The sequence below is a fragment of the Crocodylus siamensis genome, chromosome 4 (assembly GCF_052110815.1).
Source record: "Crocodylus siamensis isolate JL-2025a chromosome 4, ASM5211081v1, whole genome shotgun sequence".
Classification (NCBI taxonomy): domain Eukaryota; kingdom Metazoa; phylum Chordata; order Crocodylia; family Crocodylidae; genus Crocodylus; species Crocodylus siamensis.
The window spans coordinates 156,279,615-156,295,948 of NC_143398.1; the positions used below are offsets into that span (position 1 = coordinate 156,279,615).

Consider the following 16,334-nt stretch of genomic DNA (forward strand, 5'->3'; position numbering starts at 1 on the left):
AAGTGACAAAAACTTGGCCTGGTTGATTACTTAAAAATCACCCTACATACTAACATGAGTGACCAGCCTGTCCATGTTGTAGATCAGGACACTGCAGTAAGGCACAGGAAGGATTTATGGAAGCATCCTCCAAACCTAATAAAGTATCGAGGGTTTCCAGACCCCCTTTGTTTTATACACCAGTCAAAAACAACTACATGAGTACAGCACGCACATCCTAGTTCTCCCCATACAATAAAGCATGTTTACCAGGTCATCGCGATCCTTGTGCATTCCATCCGTATTTTGGTGTGCATTCCTGTCTTATCGATCACTCTTTGTCGGTTGCCTTTGTGAGGAGGCTGCGAAGCCTAACAGCCCAACTTTTCCAGTTCCTGCAAATCTATGTTTTTGTAAGCAATATATGGTCATCCCTAGTTGTTATCAGTGAAGCCTCCTTTGGTTTGTGCTATTGGCAGAGATTTTGTATGAGCTGTATATTGCCAGATCAGTGTTTTTATTAATCCATATTCCAAAAAGGCTGATGCCCCTGCATGGGCAGGTGATTTATAACCCTGGAGGTTCCCACTGACAAGATAGATTGGGGTAGGGGAAGCTTCCCCCCAAAAATCAGACTTCTATCTGTGCATTGGTTTGGGTGGCAGTGTGAAGGAAAAGCCTGCTCAACTGCTCCCTTTAGGGATGGGCAACCCAGAAGGAAGTTTGCTCCATAATTTTCCCCTTTGTGTTCACATGGACGCTTTTTGGGAAGTAGATGGGCTCTCCTGTTGTGCACTGTCTATAAAATAAGCTGTCTTTTATTTATTTCAGACATTTTATGCTCTGGATGCTAAATTCTATCTAGAATATGTCACTACTTTACAGCCTTCTGCAACGTGTGTTTATGGTGTTATTAAAAAAAGTGAGAGAGACCTGAGGGTTATGGACTGTAATACCAGGCTATAAAACTGACCTTAAAATTATGAACTAGCTACTGATACTGTGCTAAGATTTCCCTGCCTGACAGTTTCTTGTGATGTCCAGGTTTGGGAGACAAAGTTTAACAGTCATAAATTGCACGAGGTGGTGATTAAGGGGTTGTAATCCCATAATCATTCTATTGTAACTTCTTTTGGTCACTTAGAATAACTGGGAAAGTAAATCTCATGCAGACTCTGAGTTGGGAAGAGTCTTTCAGGGCTAGGTGCACATGTGGGTGAAAGAGTGAGTGATTTAGAAGCTAGAATATGAGATGGAGAAAAGAAAATAAATCCTAACGATCCAAGTATTAAGGTAGACATTTTCAAAGCACATAAATCTACTTTTTGAACAGTCACTTAAGTGTTCAGCAGCTTAACTCCTATTGACTGTGAATGAGCTTCAGCCTCCTAAGTACCTATATGACTGTTGAAAGTGGGATGTCAGGTCCTTAAACCCCTTGGGCAGTTCTGAAAACTTGTCCCTTTGAAGGAGTACGTTCCCAGGTCTCTCTGCAAAGTGCATTGATTCGATTCTTTGGTTTATTCCTCAGAGATGTCTCTCTCAGTCCCCAGGAGGTCTGATGCTGACCTCTGCTTTATATGAAACACTTCCCCCACTCTCCCCCATCCTTCCATAAATTTTAAGGTCAGAAGGGACCTTTATAATTTTCTAGTCTGATCTAGGCTGGATGATTTTACAGAATATTATTATCTGATTTCATAGATGGAAAACGTAGAGGCTCAGAGCCATTAAGTGAGTTTGCCAAGGATGTACCAGAGTCCATGGCAGAGGCAGGTCTGAAACCCAGAAACCCTGTGTCCTAGTCCAGTTCCTTAGCCATCAAGCAAGTAGCCTTATATTTACCTCCTATACCCCACAATAGAGTCTAGTCTTCCCCCTGATGCCCCTTTTTGTAGGACTTCCACATTCTTCCTATAGCTCTGTCTTCTGCACCTTTCTTTGCCCATTCCCTGTCTAGCCCCTGCTCTGCTCCCTGCCATCATCCCAGACCATGATACTCGCCTTTCACAGGCTGCTGGTGTTGGGTCCTTTGCACCAAGAAGCTCAGCCTCTGCTTCCTGTGCTCTGTCGTGGCCTCACCCAGATGCATCCGGCCAGCATCACTGTGGGGAGGAGGTATGTAAGGGAGTGCTTTGTGCCTTGACATGAGGCTCTCTGGTGGTGTAGCGTTCAAGGAACTCTGACCTTCTTCTGTTTCAGACAGATTTAGACATCTGTCAGGGAGCTTTCCACGCCTGTCAGGAGTCTGACTGCCTAGTTTGTCATCCATAGTGTTAGGGAGGAGATTTCTGATCTCCCTGGGACTAGAAACCCACATGCTTGACTGATGCCTGCCCACCTGTAACAGGGCCTGTTGTTAGCCCTGAGAAGGTGTCTGAAATCTGACTACCAGAAGCTGTGACATAGGCATTGTCCTTCTGGAAGCTCCAAGAGCACAGTATCCTGTGTTTCACAACCACCAGCTCCAATTGCTCAGAGGAAAGTGTAAGCAACCCTGCAGAAGGCAGCTCTGGAGTGACCTGCGCCCAAGGAAACTTCTTCCCATCTGCCATTAGTCAGAGACTAGTTTTATGTTCTGCCCCCAGACTTACTGCCATTTGCAGCTTAAGACACAGATGAGTGCTGAAGCAAACACTGCCAAGTTCTAACTGAGACCTTAGTGTTGTTGGGTGAAGGTGGAAATTCTGTCATTTGCACCAGGGAAAACAGTATGAGGAATCAAATTAAATAGCAGATTTCCTTAAAACATCCCCTCCAGGCACCTGTGAAACAAGATCCCCTGTGTCCCTCCTGGAGACAAAGAATGCTGTAAGGAGGGCTGTTGAACTCATGGCTTTGCGCTATATATGATCCACATGAGGTTAATTTGCAGCCCCTGGGCTTCCCTCTCTCCCCTGTGGCTTTTATTTCCTGTTGGACAGCCCTGCAGTAATGAGATAAGACCCTGGTCTTGCGACTCCGGGGGCTTGTGTTCAAACCCTGGCTCAGCCATGGACCTCCTGTTCACTTAATGCACTTGGTATCTTGATTTCCCTTCTGTAAAAGGAAGAGAATGCTCCTCTATCTCCTCTGAAGTCTGTGAAAGTTAAAGCCATTAGTGGCTGTAAGATGCTCAGATATCTTGTTGGCAAGTTCTTAGGTCTCATGCTCATGGAGAACTACCTGATTCTCTTTTTAGGTGCCTTTTGACCTATAGCAGAGGATCCATATCAAGGTCAAAGTGGACATAAGTGGTACATTGACAGAATATGGCCCCTGTGTCCTGGTGTCAGTTTTACTTTTTCAGTAGTGTTTGTTGTAGCCACAATGGCCCTGGGAATATGTGAGAAAGCAAGGTGTGTTCAGCAGTATTTTTTATTGAACCAACTGCACTGTTGGGAGAGATGTTAGACAGGCTTTCAGTCACAAAATCTCCTTCTTCAGGTCTGGGCAGGAAGCAGATGCACCCTAATCCAAGTGGGCAGTAAACCTCTGGAGCAAGGAGAAGTTACCTGAAGTGTTTGCAGACCAAGTAAAAACAGCTGATTTAGATCAACTAAATTATGTAAAAGAAATCAGAATTTTCAAAGGGAAAAAGAAAATTACTTGTGTTACGTCTATTTTTTGGCATCCAGGAAAATGATGAATTTTTGTTCCCATCTCCTTCTTTTGAAAGTGCATCGTAGGTTGCCCTTGAGCACAAGGGCTGGGAGGCTGTTCTGTGAAAAGTGTACTCTACTGGTTATGGGGTGTTTCTGTCCTTTATCATTTTTGTGTGAGCGTTCATTTTGGAGCACCGTGTTGTTCAGTTTCACGCACATAGTTTCCATGAGGGCACGTGGTACGTTGGAGGAGGTAGATCATGTTTTGTGACTGACATGTGTAGGATCCCTGGAGCCTGATAGTTTTGCTGTGGGATGTGTTGCCACCATCAGATGTAAAAATGCAAGTGTCTAGAGGTAACGTGCATGACCTCGGTGGGCACCAAATTACAGGCCTGATACCTGAGAAGCGGAACGAACACATGCAGCACAGAAGAAGTTAAGTGAACGAGACAAGGGTGCATGCGATTAGAGCAGACATTTTAAATATTGTAATGAGAGTCATGATAGGGAGCTTTGAGCTAATCAGAGGTGTTTTTTTAAAGACCATGGAGATTTTTGAGATATTTTGTCCAGATAATGTTCCAATTTTAGCTCAGCTTCTCTAGCTGTAATCATAGTAAAAATACAGTAGGGCACTGAAAACACACACACACACAATGTGTTTTGCCACAGCAGCTGAGATGGGCAGGAGCTCTTGTGCTGAGTGCTTGATGAGTGCTTGCTGGGTTTGGGGCTGTTGGCCTAGATCCCACTCCCCACATTGTTTCCTACATTGTGCTGTCATGCAGCCTTGGTCCCAGACTCCTATCTTGTGCTTTGGGTTAGGTATCTATTGCATACTGAAGAGGGAATTTGGGGGCTGTGATGCTGATGATATAAAGCTGTGGTGGGTTTCAGGGGACAGAAAGCAGAGAATGTCTGTTTGATCAATCTCTGGACTGGGGACTTGGGAGACCTGGGTTTAATTTGCAGCTCTGCCACAAATTCTCCCCTTGACCTGGGACAAGTGACCTGGGACAAGTGACTGGACTTACCCTGCACATCTCAGCTCCTGATCTGTAAAATCAGGATAATCCACCCCTTACCCACTGGGGTGAAACCCATCAGCAATTGTTTATTCAAAGCTCCCACCCCAGAAAGGAGGGTTGTATCAATCACCAGCATGGTGCCAGGGGCTTGGAACCAGCTGGGAAGATTTACCAGTTCTGAAGCTTAGTCCTGGTCATGTTGTGTTCCCAGTACAGGTACCTTGAAGGATCAGCATAGTTGTAGTAGACATGTTATTACTGAAGGACTGCAGGAGGAATGGAACCATTTCTAAAAGGGGCAAGACTCAGGCATCTCGTTTAACAGGAAGGTGCACTGGGGGTGCTCAGGAATCTCCAGGGTATTTGTGCGTGTGCATATGTGTGTGTTCATGCACACGCATGTGTGTGAACATACCTGTGTGCAAATAGAAATTGAAGCTCCAGACTGGGACAGTGGCAAACTCCCTGTTTGCAGGTACAGTTCCCCAGGGTATGAAATTCACCCCTAAGCCTACTGCTTGTAGGTGTCACCTGAGCCTGAAAGGTAAGGCTTAGTGGGACCTGGGCTACCGGCTTTCTCTCACACTTCCTGCAGGCCTAGTTTGTTTTTGCAGCTGCCTTTCTTACTACTGTGCAGCACTTTGAAAACTTTTGCCAGTGGAGCTCTGAGACCTGGTGCGGTTAATTCTTCACCTCCTCCTTGCCCCACCGAGATTCTGATTTCTCACTTTTCCTTTAAAAACTACAAGAAAATGTGGAAGAAAAAATTGGAATGATCATGAAGAGGTTCTGGTGACTGGGTGGGGGGAAATGAACAAGGAAGATAAGAGGCCAAAACCTAGAAGGGAATCATCAGAATGGAAAAAAAATATTAAAAATCCCTTTCACAAGGAAACAAAAGCAGGAAGAGCTAAAGTGGATGAGAGAGTTTATGGTTTATAAGTCCGACAGATGCATAGAGAGAGCACGTCGTTTTCAATCACTTGTCACCACCCTCCCCTTTCCCTCCCCAACCCCAGGCTAATCGCTTCTGGCAGCTCCTGTATATAAGAGGAGAGGCGAGCAGCTGATCCAGGATCTGTTTGCTGGCTGCTGGACTAACGATTATTCCAGCCCTGCATAATGGCCACCTGCCCTTGAGGATCCTCACATGCCTCTGCTGCCAATCTCCATGCATTTGATGCTAGTGATTGTCATGTATTTTTATTTGCAGTGATAAGCTGCATGATTTTGTAGTTTGGGGCAACTTCTCCGGTGATTCTTGTTGCTTTTAATGCCTGAATAGTGAGGTCCTTGGCATTGCTAACCTTAAAATACAAGGCAGATTCCACCCTTCCCAAAATAATGAATGGCTTAAAATCAAAAGATTTGTGAAAATATTTCAATGTTACACTCTTTTTTTATTTACCTCTTATCTTTGGAGCCTTTGGGGGTGTGGCCGTGTTTTCACAGGGTCTATAACTTTTCTTTTCATTGAAATGAATGTTCTCATGTAATCCAAGAGAGCTTTAAGGAAAAGACCATGAAATAGCTAGAGATGTGTGTTGAAGTCAGGAGTTAGGAAGTGTTCTTTTTAACACTGGAAGCAAGTTTTTCAAAACTTAACTTGATTTTAACTTTCTAAGGCTGTGGACAGGTGTAACATTTGAAGTGTTTCATACACTTTTGAAATGCTTCAAAGGGATGGCTCTGCAGATGTATGTGCCCTCTGAAGCACTCCAAAAGTGATCATAGTACTTCAGAAAAGTATCTCCTGGAAAGAGATACTATTTAGAAGTGCATCACTTTGTGTTATGTCTGCATGGGGACAGGGGGCCCATAGGTCTTCCAAAATCCCCTAGTATTGTGCTATACTTTTCAACATCCAACCATGTAAAAAAATGTAGTGATCCTAAACTGAGGTGTCCCTTGTTTAAAATTTTGGCCTGGAATTGAAAGAATTCTAGTATGGGGAGGTAAAAAACACCAAATGTTTAAAAACTCAGAAGCCAGGTCTACAGATACTTGCTTTTTTTTAATTGGATTAGTTTACTTGGTTGAGGGCTGTGACATGGTTACTGAACAAATGGCATGTCCCCAAGGATGGACATAAGTGAGCAAGTGTAAAGATGCCTTGTCCGAAAACCACATTTTCTTTTTATAGTATATGAATAAACATACTCTTGTTCTGGCATAATTGCTTTTAAATTGATATAACTGCATTCACATTAGAGGAACTGTACATTTTTAGCTCCACTGGTATACTTAAAGCTGTAGAACATCAGTAAGAACATAAGAATTGCCCTATTGCGTCTGACCAAAGGTCCATGTAGCCCATTATCCTGCCATTTACAGGGGCAGGGGTGAATGCTGCAGAGGGAGAACATTGAATCAGATATATCTAGAAAGGTCTAACCCCTATTCATTATCCTCCTTAGCATCCACCATTATTGGTTTAGAGATGCCAGAGGAAACATCTCCAACCATTCTTGTTCAACAGCTATTAATTGATCTATTATCCATGAATTTGTGTAGTCCCTTTTTGAACCTGGCTATGCTACTTGCCTCTACCACCTCCTGAGGCAGCGAGTTCCACAGGTTAACCATATGTTGTGCATAAACTTTCCCATTTTAGTTTTAAACCTGCTTCCCACTAGCTTCAGTGAGTGCCCCTTAATTCTGGTGTAGACCAGCCTTCCTGAGTCTATATTGGGTATAAAGAGCCAGTATATCTACTACATCCAGAGGAAGAGCAAAGTGACAGCCCCCTCTGAGTACTCTGGCTTAGAGCTCTGAGTGCCTTTGAACTCTCTTGTAATTAAGTTGCATCTGGGGTTGACTACAGTGGTATCTGTCAAGCTCTGAACTGGGCTTAGCTGTGGTCAAGCTTTGTCTCCATCCATTCCCACACAGTAAGATGATATTTTGAGTTACAATTTTTGTGAAGGAGTTCATTTAAAATTTGCAACATTAAAAATGATCACAGGCACGCTTTGCGTTTCAAGCTCACAGCCAGATGAAAAGAGCGAATGTCTCTAATGAGGCAGTGTGATAGTGACACCAGGGTTAGCTCCATTTACACCTTGGCTTGGAAAAACTGAACACAGTGGCTGTTTTTCCCAGCAGAGCTATACGGGTCACTTTCCTCCCCTGTGGGTCCTGTCTGTCGTCTTCAGTTCAATTAACAGCTCATAAAAAGCTTTCTGTTACTTCTGACTAAATATAACTTTTAAAGGAAATGTTTGCATTTGCCTTCTGGGGAATTAAAAGGGTTTCCAGAGAGATCTGGTGACTTTGTGACAGCATTTCAACGTATCAAGGCTTTGCATTGCAAAGAAAGGCAGCCCCAAAAGCAGGTGGGAGTTTGCAGCAGTCAAAGCCCAGGCTGGTGGTTGGGCCATTTGGGGGCCCTGGAACCTTGGAAATATGGAATGAAAAGTATGCTGTTGGAGGGAAGGGATGAGGTCCAGCAGCTCTAAAGTAGTAGCAGATCCCTAACAGTGGAAGAGGGAGGCTAGTAAGAATGAGCATTTACTTCAGTGTTTCACACTGGGTTGGCGTGGTATACACAGTGACAACTGTTTCACTGCTGCATGACATGCCCAATTCTGTTGTGCTGTGTTGCATTGTACTCTTTTCTAGGATCCACTTCATAATTTAGATTTTCATTAACTCCAGTTACCGTGCAGTTCAAAATGTTGTCCTGTGTAATTGCCCCTAATTGCTGTAAGGAAGTCGCACAGTACAGTCAGGGAGCCGCTCAAAGACCAGGATTCATTTGGTTTCTACCAGTCTTTATAATTTATTTGTTTCTCATCTGTCTCTTGAGCTTGCTCTCACAAAATCTCTACATAAGCCCTTCCTCTCCCGCCTGACTGCTATGAACTGCCTCAACTTACAGACAACATTCTTGCTCTCTGGCAGTCCAAACTTGCTCTGGATGCTGCTGTGTTCCCTGACTTTTTCTCCTTTTGGGAAAGGGGGAAGTGGAAACCTTTCTAGGAGATTTCAGTCGCTATTCTATGGAGACACATCTATCACTGTTTGCCAGTGCAGGCAGTCCTCCAACTTATGACACAATTGGTTCCTGAAAACTGCATCTTAAGTTGAAACCTTGCAACTTGGAACCAATTTTCTCATAAGAAACAATGTTATAAATGGGGGATTCCTTCCTGAACCAAGGCTCAATACCCTATTTTCACTAAAAATACCCCAGAATTTTGTACTTGATCAATTATAGATGAGTAATATAGCTACATTAATGTATTTATATTGTAAATAGCAATCATATTGATTTGGAAGGACTTCTTTGAGGTGACTTTGCTGAACTTTTTGAAGGGTTCTTGGCTGGAGTCTTCTCAGGAGTCCTGGGCGCAAGTTTTTCTGGAGTTGTGTCTGCTTTCTTAAAGAAAGTGTCCAAGGAAGTTTGGACAGATGTTCTCCAGGGAGATGAGCAATGCAGCGCGCATCGGGTCAAGCGTTGTAAAGTCGAAACTGACATCATAAAGTTGAAACAGGGTGTCAATTTTTAAAAGGTGTAAGTGCAAAACATTGTAACTTGAAACCTTGTAAGTCAAGGACTGCCTGTATTTTTGGTTTTTCCCTCTTGTGGAAAGGTCGTTGCCTGTGGTGCTGACTCAAATTTTCAATGTACATAAGTGTCATTTTCAAGAGAAATCGTCATTAAGACAAGGTTGCATAGATGCTTTTAAAAATCACATAGGCATGTCTGATAATTTTACCCAATGTCTCTAAAACGTATGAAGGCACAGACGCTACAGACTCATGCCTAAGGTCGTGGGTCTTGTCATCAAATGAGTGCAACAGACTCTCATATTTCATTTAAAAACTAAATCTGGTACTTGCAAAGAAAAACCGGAAACTAGGGTTTGAACTTAACCAAGCCAGCAATATCTGCCTGATTTTGTAGAGCAGACGAAACATTTGCTTCAGGTAGTGTGAACTGTGCCATGTTTTCAATGGGATGTTAGCACCAGGGTATGGAGGGCCCTGCCAGCTCGGTTGCAGCAAAGGAGTCGGTGTGTGAAAGGAGGGGGAACAGGGCTAACTGCCTGCCATTGTGGGTGGTTAGTCGCTGGTGGGGGAGACTGCTCCCTCTGGGTCCCTCTGTTCCTGCTCTTGTGTCCTTGGGAGAAGAGGAAAAACTTCTGTCACCGTTGATCCTAGTTTAGGACAGGGTCACAGGCACAGCTTTGTGGGGGCTCTTTGCTGGAGTGTTCCTAACACCCCAGACAGTTTTAACCCAGAGCTGCTTCCAACTGTGTGCACACCTCAGTACTTTTGCCTTCTCAAGTGAAAAAAAAAACAAACCAACCAGATAACAGAGCATTTGCTCCATCTTGAGGCTGCTCATATGTACTGCGCTTCTGTGAGCGCACACTCCTGCAGAGTGTGTGCTGTGGGCTCCCCTTGTCACTGGTTAGCAGGCCTGATGAGCTGGCCTGGTCTGTGAGGTCTGCCTGTTGCCTTTCTGTTGAGTTTCATCTTGGATGCCTAAATTATATAGAAAGCTATTTATTGTGTGTGATTCTCCAGGATAGGTTTGGATCAGGAAAGGGCCAGTAATTGGCTGAGAAATATACTGCCTCTCAATCCTGACAAATTGATCACTGCCCCTGGGCTCTTACAGCAACATCACCTTACAGAACCTCTTCTTTTCCACTCGCAGAGGGGTCTTGCTCAAACCCTCCCATTGCCTTTAATGGAGATGCACATCAGTGAGCAAGAGGAAAAGTACTAGGTTTAGTTCACACTACTCAGGTAGGGAGGAATTTTAGCAGGTGGCCTGTGGTGGGAACAGGTGACCAGACATGGAGCCTGGTGGGAAGTATAAGGGCAGCTAGTTCTTGGAAGAGAAGAGTTTGTTAGGAGAAGGGAAAGTGGCAACAGGTGTGAGGTGCAAACCTCCACTGTGCAGGAGTCTGCTAGGCAGGAGGCCCTGCCAGGAAAGCTGGAAAGGACCTTGAGTCAAAAGCAAAAGCTGAAACCAAGAAGATGCCCTTGATCAAGGGCTGGAAAGATGTCTGAGCCTAGAGTGAGGTGGGCTTGATAGCAGCTGAAAGGCCTGGTGGGCTTAAGTAGTTTTGGATAATAGTAAGCTATGTCCATAATGAGAGCAGTGTTGACAGGGCACCAGGGCTAGGGACAGAAGTTGCACATAAATCAGTATAAGTGATCAGAAATCAGTTCAAATCTGTAACACAACAGAAGTTCAGTATATATAAACCGCTTTTGAAATTGCTGAAACCAGTTTATGATAAACCTGGATGGATGTAGTATCAGGCTTAACTGATTTAGGTTAAATTGGTTTATTGAACTTCTGTCCCAGATTCCCTCCAGATTCAAGTTAACTCCAGGATCCCAGGATGCTTTGCACCTCCCCTGCAAACCCGCCTTCACAAGATGGGCTGGCCAGCCTTGACCTAAGCTGTCTGCTCCAGCCAGGCAGAGTCATGCTCTAGTGCTCCCCAGCTTCTGGCCTGGGCCACTGCAGGTATGTGGCTGCATTTCAGGAATCAAAAGTGAATGTCTGTTCACTTGCTTATCAGTTCAATCTACACATTTTAGACTAATCTGCAAAGATTGAATCGATTCAGCCTTGGGCTTTTTGACTGTGTGTATTTAGCCCAGCTGTGGGGGTCTCATTGATGTGTGTTGACAGGTAAACTGAAGTGGCAGCAGGACTCTTAACATCTTTCAGGAAAGTAGTTCTAAAACCCTAGTATCACACCTAAGGAGATGGGCAAATTGCCTATCACTCTAGATGCTGAGATCAGGACTGCATGCCTTTCCAAGTGATACAGTCATCATTATCAGCATTAAAGTGAACCCTGTGGGCTAGTGGAAAACAGGGCTCTGCTGTGCTGGGCAGTGTACAGACATGAGGGGAGATGACTTCTTATCACACTGTCTCCACCCAACATGGCCAAATTTTCTTAAACTGAAGCTTAACCAGCAAGAGGCTCAAGGCAGAGAACACTGGTTTGAGGCTCTTTCATCTGCTTGACACAAGAAGTCAGACAAGCTGATCACGAGAGTCTCAGAGGACTACAATTTGGTGAATTAAAGCTCCCACCTCTGTGCTGTCCCTGTTGGCCTGCAGTTGGTCTAGCAGTGCCTGCTGCTAAGCCAGTTGGTCCCTTACAGTATTTTCTTCATGTGTCAATCACACATTTGGCTACCAGGAAGCTGGGGTCTGTCTTGTGACCTGCAGAGCCTGCCTGTCCAGCTGTTCTTTAACCCCCAGTGCTGTCCCTGGCAGTATGTACAGTATGTTTGTGTATATTATAAACACCAGCTGCCAGCTGCCAGCTCCCAGGCACGTTATATGAAGCGGTAATGCGATCACAAGGGTTGGATGTCTTTACCGCCTCTTCGAGCCCAAATTTCATGAGTTATGAATGTTCCACCAGCCCCCGGGTAGGGCTGGAGACAGGCCACTCCCTTGGAGCCAGGACTGATTATGTCTTGGAGGGCAGAGTTTCTCACTGCTGCAGCAGGTCAGTGAGATTGTGTTGACCCAGCACCTCTCTAAGAGCAGTTTCCTAGCTCCCCCTTATGTACCCTCTAAAGGGCTGGCTGACTCCTTCCCTCCCTGCTAGGCTGGCTCTCTGCTTCCTACCCCAGCATGTCTGTGGAGCAAAGGTGATTCCTGACTTCCATCAAACATGACCAAACTCTCCCCAAACTCCCCAGCCAGCAGTTGAACTGAAAGAGAGAACACAAATATGTGGCAAAGCAGCAGAGGGTACCTACGAGCGAAGCTGTAAGTCCTGCCTTTTGAACAGACAGGTGTTCATAGGGGAGATTAAGGTCTTAAGGTCCAAACGCATGTCTGCCTGATCTTGCACAGAGGATACAGGATCGTCTCAGAGTGTCTGGAGTCCCGTAATTCACTTGAGAATCACTGCTGGTGGCAGGAATTTTGGAAAAGGGGCCTCTCTCCCCATCCTGAGCACATTGTAGTCTTGGGAAAGACACCGCTTTCCACAGCTTATAGCCTAACTTAGTAACTCAAAGAGTCATTAAATGCTGCCCCTTTTGCTTTAGGGAGCTGCTGTCAGACCTGTTCTCTTTCGAAGTAAGTCAGGCTGAGAATCTAGACAGTCTGGGAACCCAGACTGGGTTTAGACTGCAGCTGTCCAACCTGAACCCACCAGATGTCAGTGCTGGGTGGTTCCTGGCCCATCTGCTCCTGACTTCCATGCCCTTACAGTCTGAGTGCCCGACCTGCTCACAGGCTGTCTGTGCTTCCTCCCATAGGCATGAAGCGACCCTTGAGCCCTTCTCACCATCCTGAGAATGGGATCCGCCTGGTGGAGACAGCGAGCTGCCCGCCGAGCCAGTCAGAGCAGCGCATGAAGCGAGAGAAAAAGCACCAGTCATTCACACTGTGTGAGGTCTGCAATATCCAGCTGAACTCAGCTGCCCAGGCACAGATCCACTACAATGGCAAGTCCCACCAGAAACGCCTCAAGCAGCTCAACAAAGAGAAGGGGCCTATGAGCCAAGGTAGGAGCTCGACCCCTTGGGGCCGATGTCAGCCAGATGGAGGGGCAGCATGAGGCAGAGCTAACTGTTGCCTGGGCCTTGGCCATTTCAAGCATGGGTTGAAATTACCAAGGCCTCATACCCCAATCACTCGGAAGAAGCAGATTTCCTGCACTCCAGAGGTTGTGGTTGTGGTTGCCTCTCTCCTTTCTGAATTGTATTGTGTATTGGTAGATTGGATGTAAATAAGAAAAACCACCATCTCAGTCAAGTGTAAATCCAGGGTGGGAGGCAGGGGTGGCATGCCTTGGACCTCCCCTCTCATCCTTCCCCCCACCCCCAGAAGCTTCAGATTGAACATCCATCTGTTGCTGATATTCAACATCTGACTTTTCAGCATCTTAGCTGGAGTTTGTTCTCAGGCCAGTTTGGCTTCTGTGACACATTACATCAGCCCCTTCAACACATGGCTTGCGTTTGCTGTTTTTTGTTGTCAGTGACTAGGTGAGTGTTCATGTTACTTCTGTCCATGCACAAGAGCAGTCACTGGCACTCTGGATGTCTTCAAGAGATGGTCATTGTCCTCCTTGTTTTGTTTGCATGTCTCCTGTAAAGAGGCTGTAATGTTCACCTTTGGTGAGGGTGAGGTTACCAGTACATGGTTGGGTTGTCAGTGGCTCCTCTGTGGATTCCAATGTTGTATCACCCAAGCCATGGGGCACCTGTTTTGTGCAGTTGGTTTGTTCTTTTCATTTCAGTCTCTTGCCAGGTGGATCTTTTGAAACAACTTCAGGTGAGTGCTGCTGATTTGAGAAGCTCTCAGATGTTGGCACTAAGGGCTCAGGGTAACGTTTTCAAAAGCACATCAGTGCCTTTTTCACATGTGACTTCTTTCTGAGTAGCCCAAGTCTTGCTGAAAGTCAGGGGGACTTAGACACTTCTGAAAATTTAACCCTTGTTATTTTCCTATTCACCTCTCTCTGAACTGGTGTCCCTCTTGAAGTACTGTAAGGTATGCTGGGATGGTCTAAAAGTGCAAAATACAGATGTCTCCAATCCATCACAGCTGGCTTTTTATATCCATATGTAAAATTCTTTGCAAGTTTTACTGTTTTTATTTCTGTGACAACAATTGGCTCTGCATAGCATGAGCTATGCACATTGTATTTGCACTGACATGTCAAAGAGGATTCCTGAAATAGTCGCCCATGAACTGTGGGTTGTTGTCTGTTATTAGCTCATCTGGAATCCCATGCTGAGCACACAGTGATTTGCAATGTGCTGTGATATTGCTGCTTAATGTGTTGCACAACAAACAGCTCACTTAAAAGACAAATGGAGCTGTCCACTAAAAAGAGGTAATTTTTCCTTTCCAATTCAGACAGGTCTACATTGGCAGTGCCAGAAGGGCAGTCTATTTTCAGTTTTGTTCCCCGTTTTCATTGCAAGAATCACTTACGTGAGCTGGCAGCATTCGTGCTTGTCCCAAACAGGACATCAGTTGTTTTCTCACATTTCCATGCTGATGCGGCCACTATGAGTGAAGCCAAATGTGTATATCTGACCTCAACCTGTGATATTATGTTGCAATGTCCTTTATATGCAGTCTTCATCATGATAGCAATTTAAGCTAAAATCTAGTGGGATCTCTTGGCTGGGGGTACCCAAGTTTTCCTATCCAAAATCTCTTTGTGAGGCTTCCATAAATAAGGCCAAGACCTCTTTGTGTTTCTCATTTTGAGCTTGTCTAATTTTTGTTCTAGAAATGGGTAGTATAGAAGTCACATTTCAGATTTGCCCCTTGCTTTCACTTTATATAAGTTTTTCTTATAAAATATGTCCCTTTATACAGAATTCTTTAGCAAGGTCTATTTCATGTTTAACAAGCGTGTTCGTAATGTCATGATCTGAAGGCTGGACAGTGCCTTGTACAAAGATTTCTCTGACACCATGTCCAGCTGGTCATGGTGCATTTTTCTTTCAACTGGTTTCTGCCCATTTCCAGTATTCACAAAACTGCTTGCTGCCAGCACCAATTGGTAACACTTCTTTCTGTCAAGAAAGGGGGAAGTGCAGAAAGGGGAAGTAGTATAGTACAGTATAATAGTTGTAGAAAGTTGTAAGTTTTAAGCAGTTCTCTATTTTGGATGGTCAGGTTCCTGGATTTGTTCATCATCTAATTCAGGACTGTCCAACTAGTGGCCTGTGGGCTGCATCCAACCTGCGAGGAGTTAAAGTGAGGCCTGTGGGCTCCTGTACAGCCCTCACTCCCTGCTTTGCTTCTGATGGTGTGGTAGCAGCTGGAGTCTCTGGGGCAGGCAGCATAGCAGTAAGCTTGCTGCCCACACCACAGGGGTGGGGACATGAGGCAAGGTTTTTCCATGGCTGCAGTAGCAGAGGTCAGGGAAGGTCACGCAGCTCACCCATGCAGAAGTGGTGCTGGGGGGGATGTGAGGTAGGGCTTCACTATGTGGCTATAGCAGCAGGGACTCAAGCAGTGGTGGGTGGGGAGGGTGGGCTGAGGCTGCTTGTGCAGCAGAGGCAGACTGTATGCAGTAGGGGTTCCTGGAGCCTGCATAACATGTGGCTCCCATGGCACATGGCTGGGGTCCTGTGACCCATGTGGCAAGCAGCCCCCAGCCGCTCTGAAGTTGGACAGCCCTGATCTAATTATTACCAAAGGCCTTGATCGTGTTCTGGTTCACAAGAGAGCCATGCAGCCTCCTTCCTGCAGCCAGGCTCAAACATCCACTTGATAATTCAATTACAAGCCTTTCTATGAGGTGCAGAATCACATATTAGCCAGTTGTCAGTTTGCAACACCAATAAATGAATATGTTTCCCTTCAGCTGGACAAAGCCCTTGTTTAAAAAAAAAAAAAAGAAGCAGCTTGATAAGTCCAAATCTGACTAATGAAGTCTTTGATTTCCTGGCAGCTCGTCCAAAATGTGTCATTCCCTTAACGCTTCTCACCATTAGCAGATAACAGTCTCTTGCGAGGATGTTTCGGTCTTTCACGAGGGGTGTCTTCTGTTTGCAAAAAGAGGACATTCTTATTCATCTCCCTCAAGCCTGGCCTCCAGTTAAATATCTTCAGAAAGGTTGGAACTTTATGAGGCATGAGGGATGACATGGATTCGCAAGGACCAGGGTAAAGTTTGGTAAACTGGGTGAGAGGGACGAGTTCTTGTGAACAGGTGTCATGCCCTCTAGCTCTGCACTCTGTAGGCACTTGTGTGGGACTGGGATG

At 45.3% G+C, this 16,334-nt stretch overlaps 1 protein-coding gene across 7 annotated transcripts in view; it reads left to right on the forward strand.

Moving 5' to 3' along the window:
• LOC149866879 (zinc finger protein 385C-like) overlaps positions 1-16,334 on the forward strand; it is a 236,715-nt gene that overhangs the window by 75,771 nt on the left and 144,610 nt on the right. For 5 of the 7 annotated variants that reach the window (XM_090044407.1, XM_090044404.1, XM_090044403.1 and 2 more), the window contains exon 2: positions 12,857-13,105. The exons of 1 other annotated variant lie outside the window; for it this stretch is intronic. In XM_090044407.1, coding sequence (XP_089900533.1) covers positions 12,857-13,105 — 249 coding nt within the window. Of the gene's footprint in view, positions 1-10,922; positions 11,088-12,856; positions 13,106-16,334 lie in introns of all 7 variants that reach the window. One more of the 7 variants, XM_090044392.1, reaches the window with a different exon arrangement.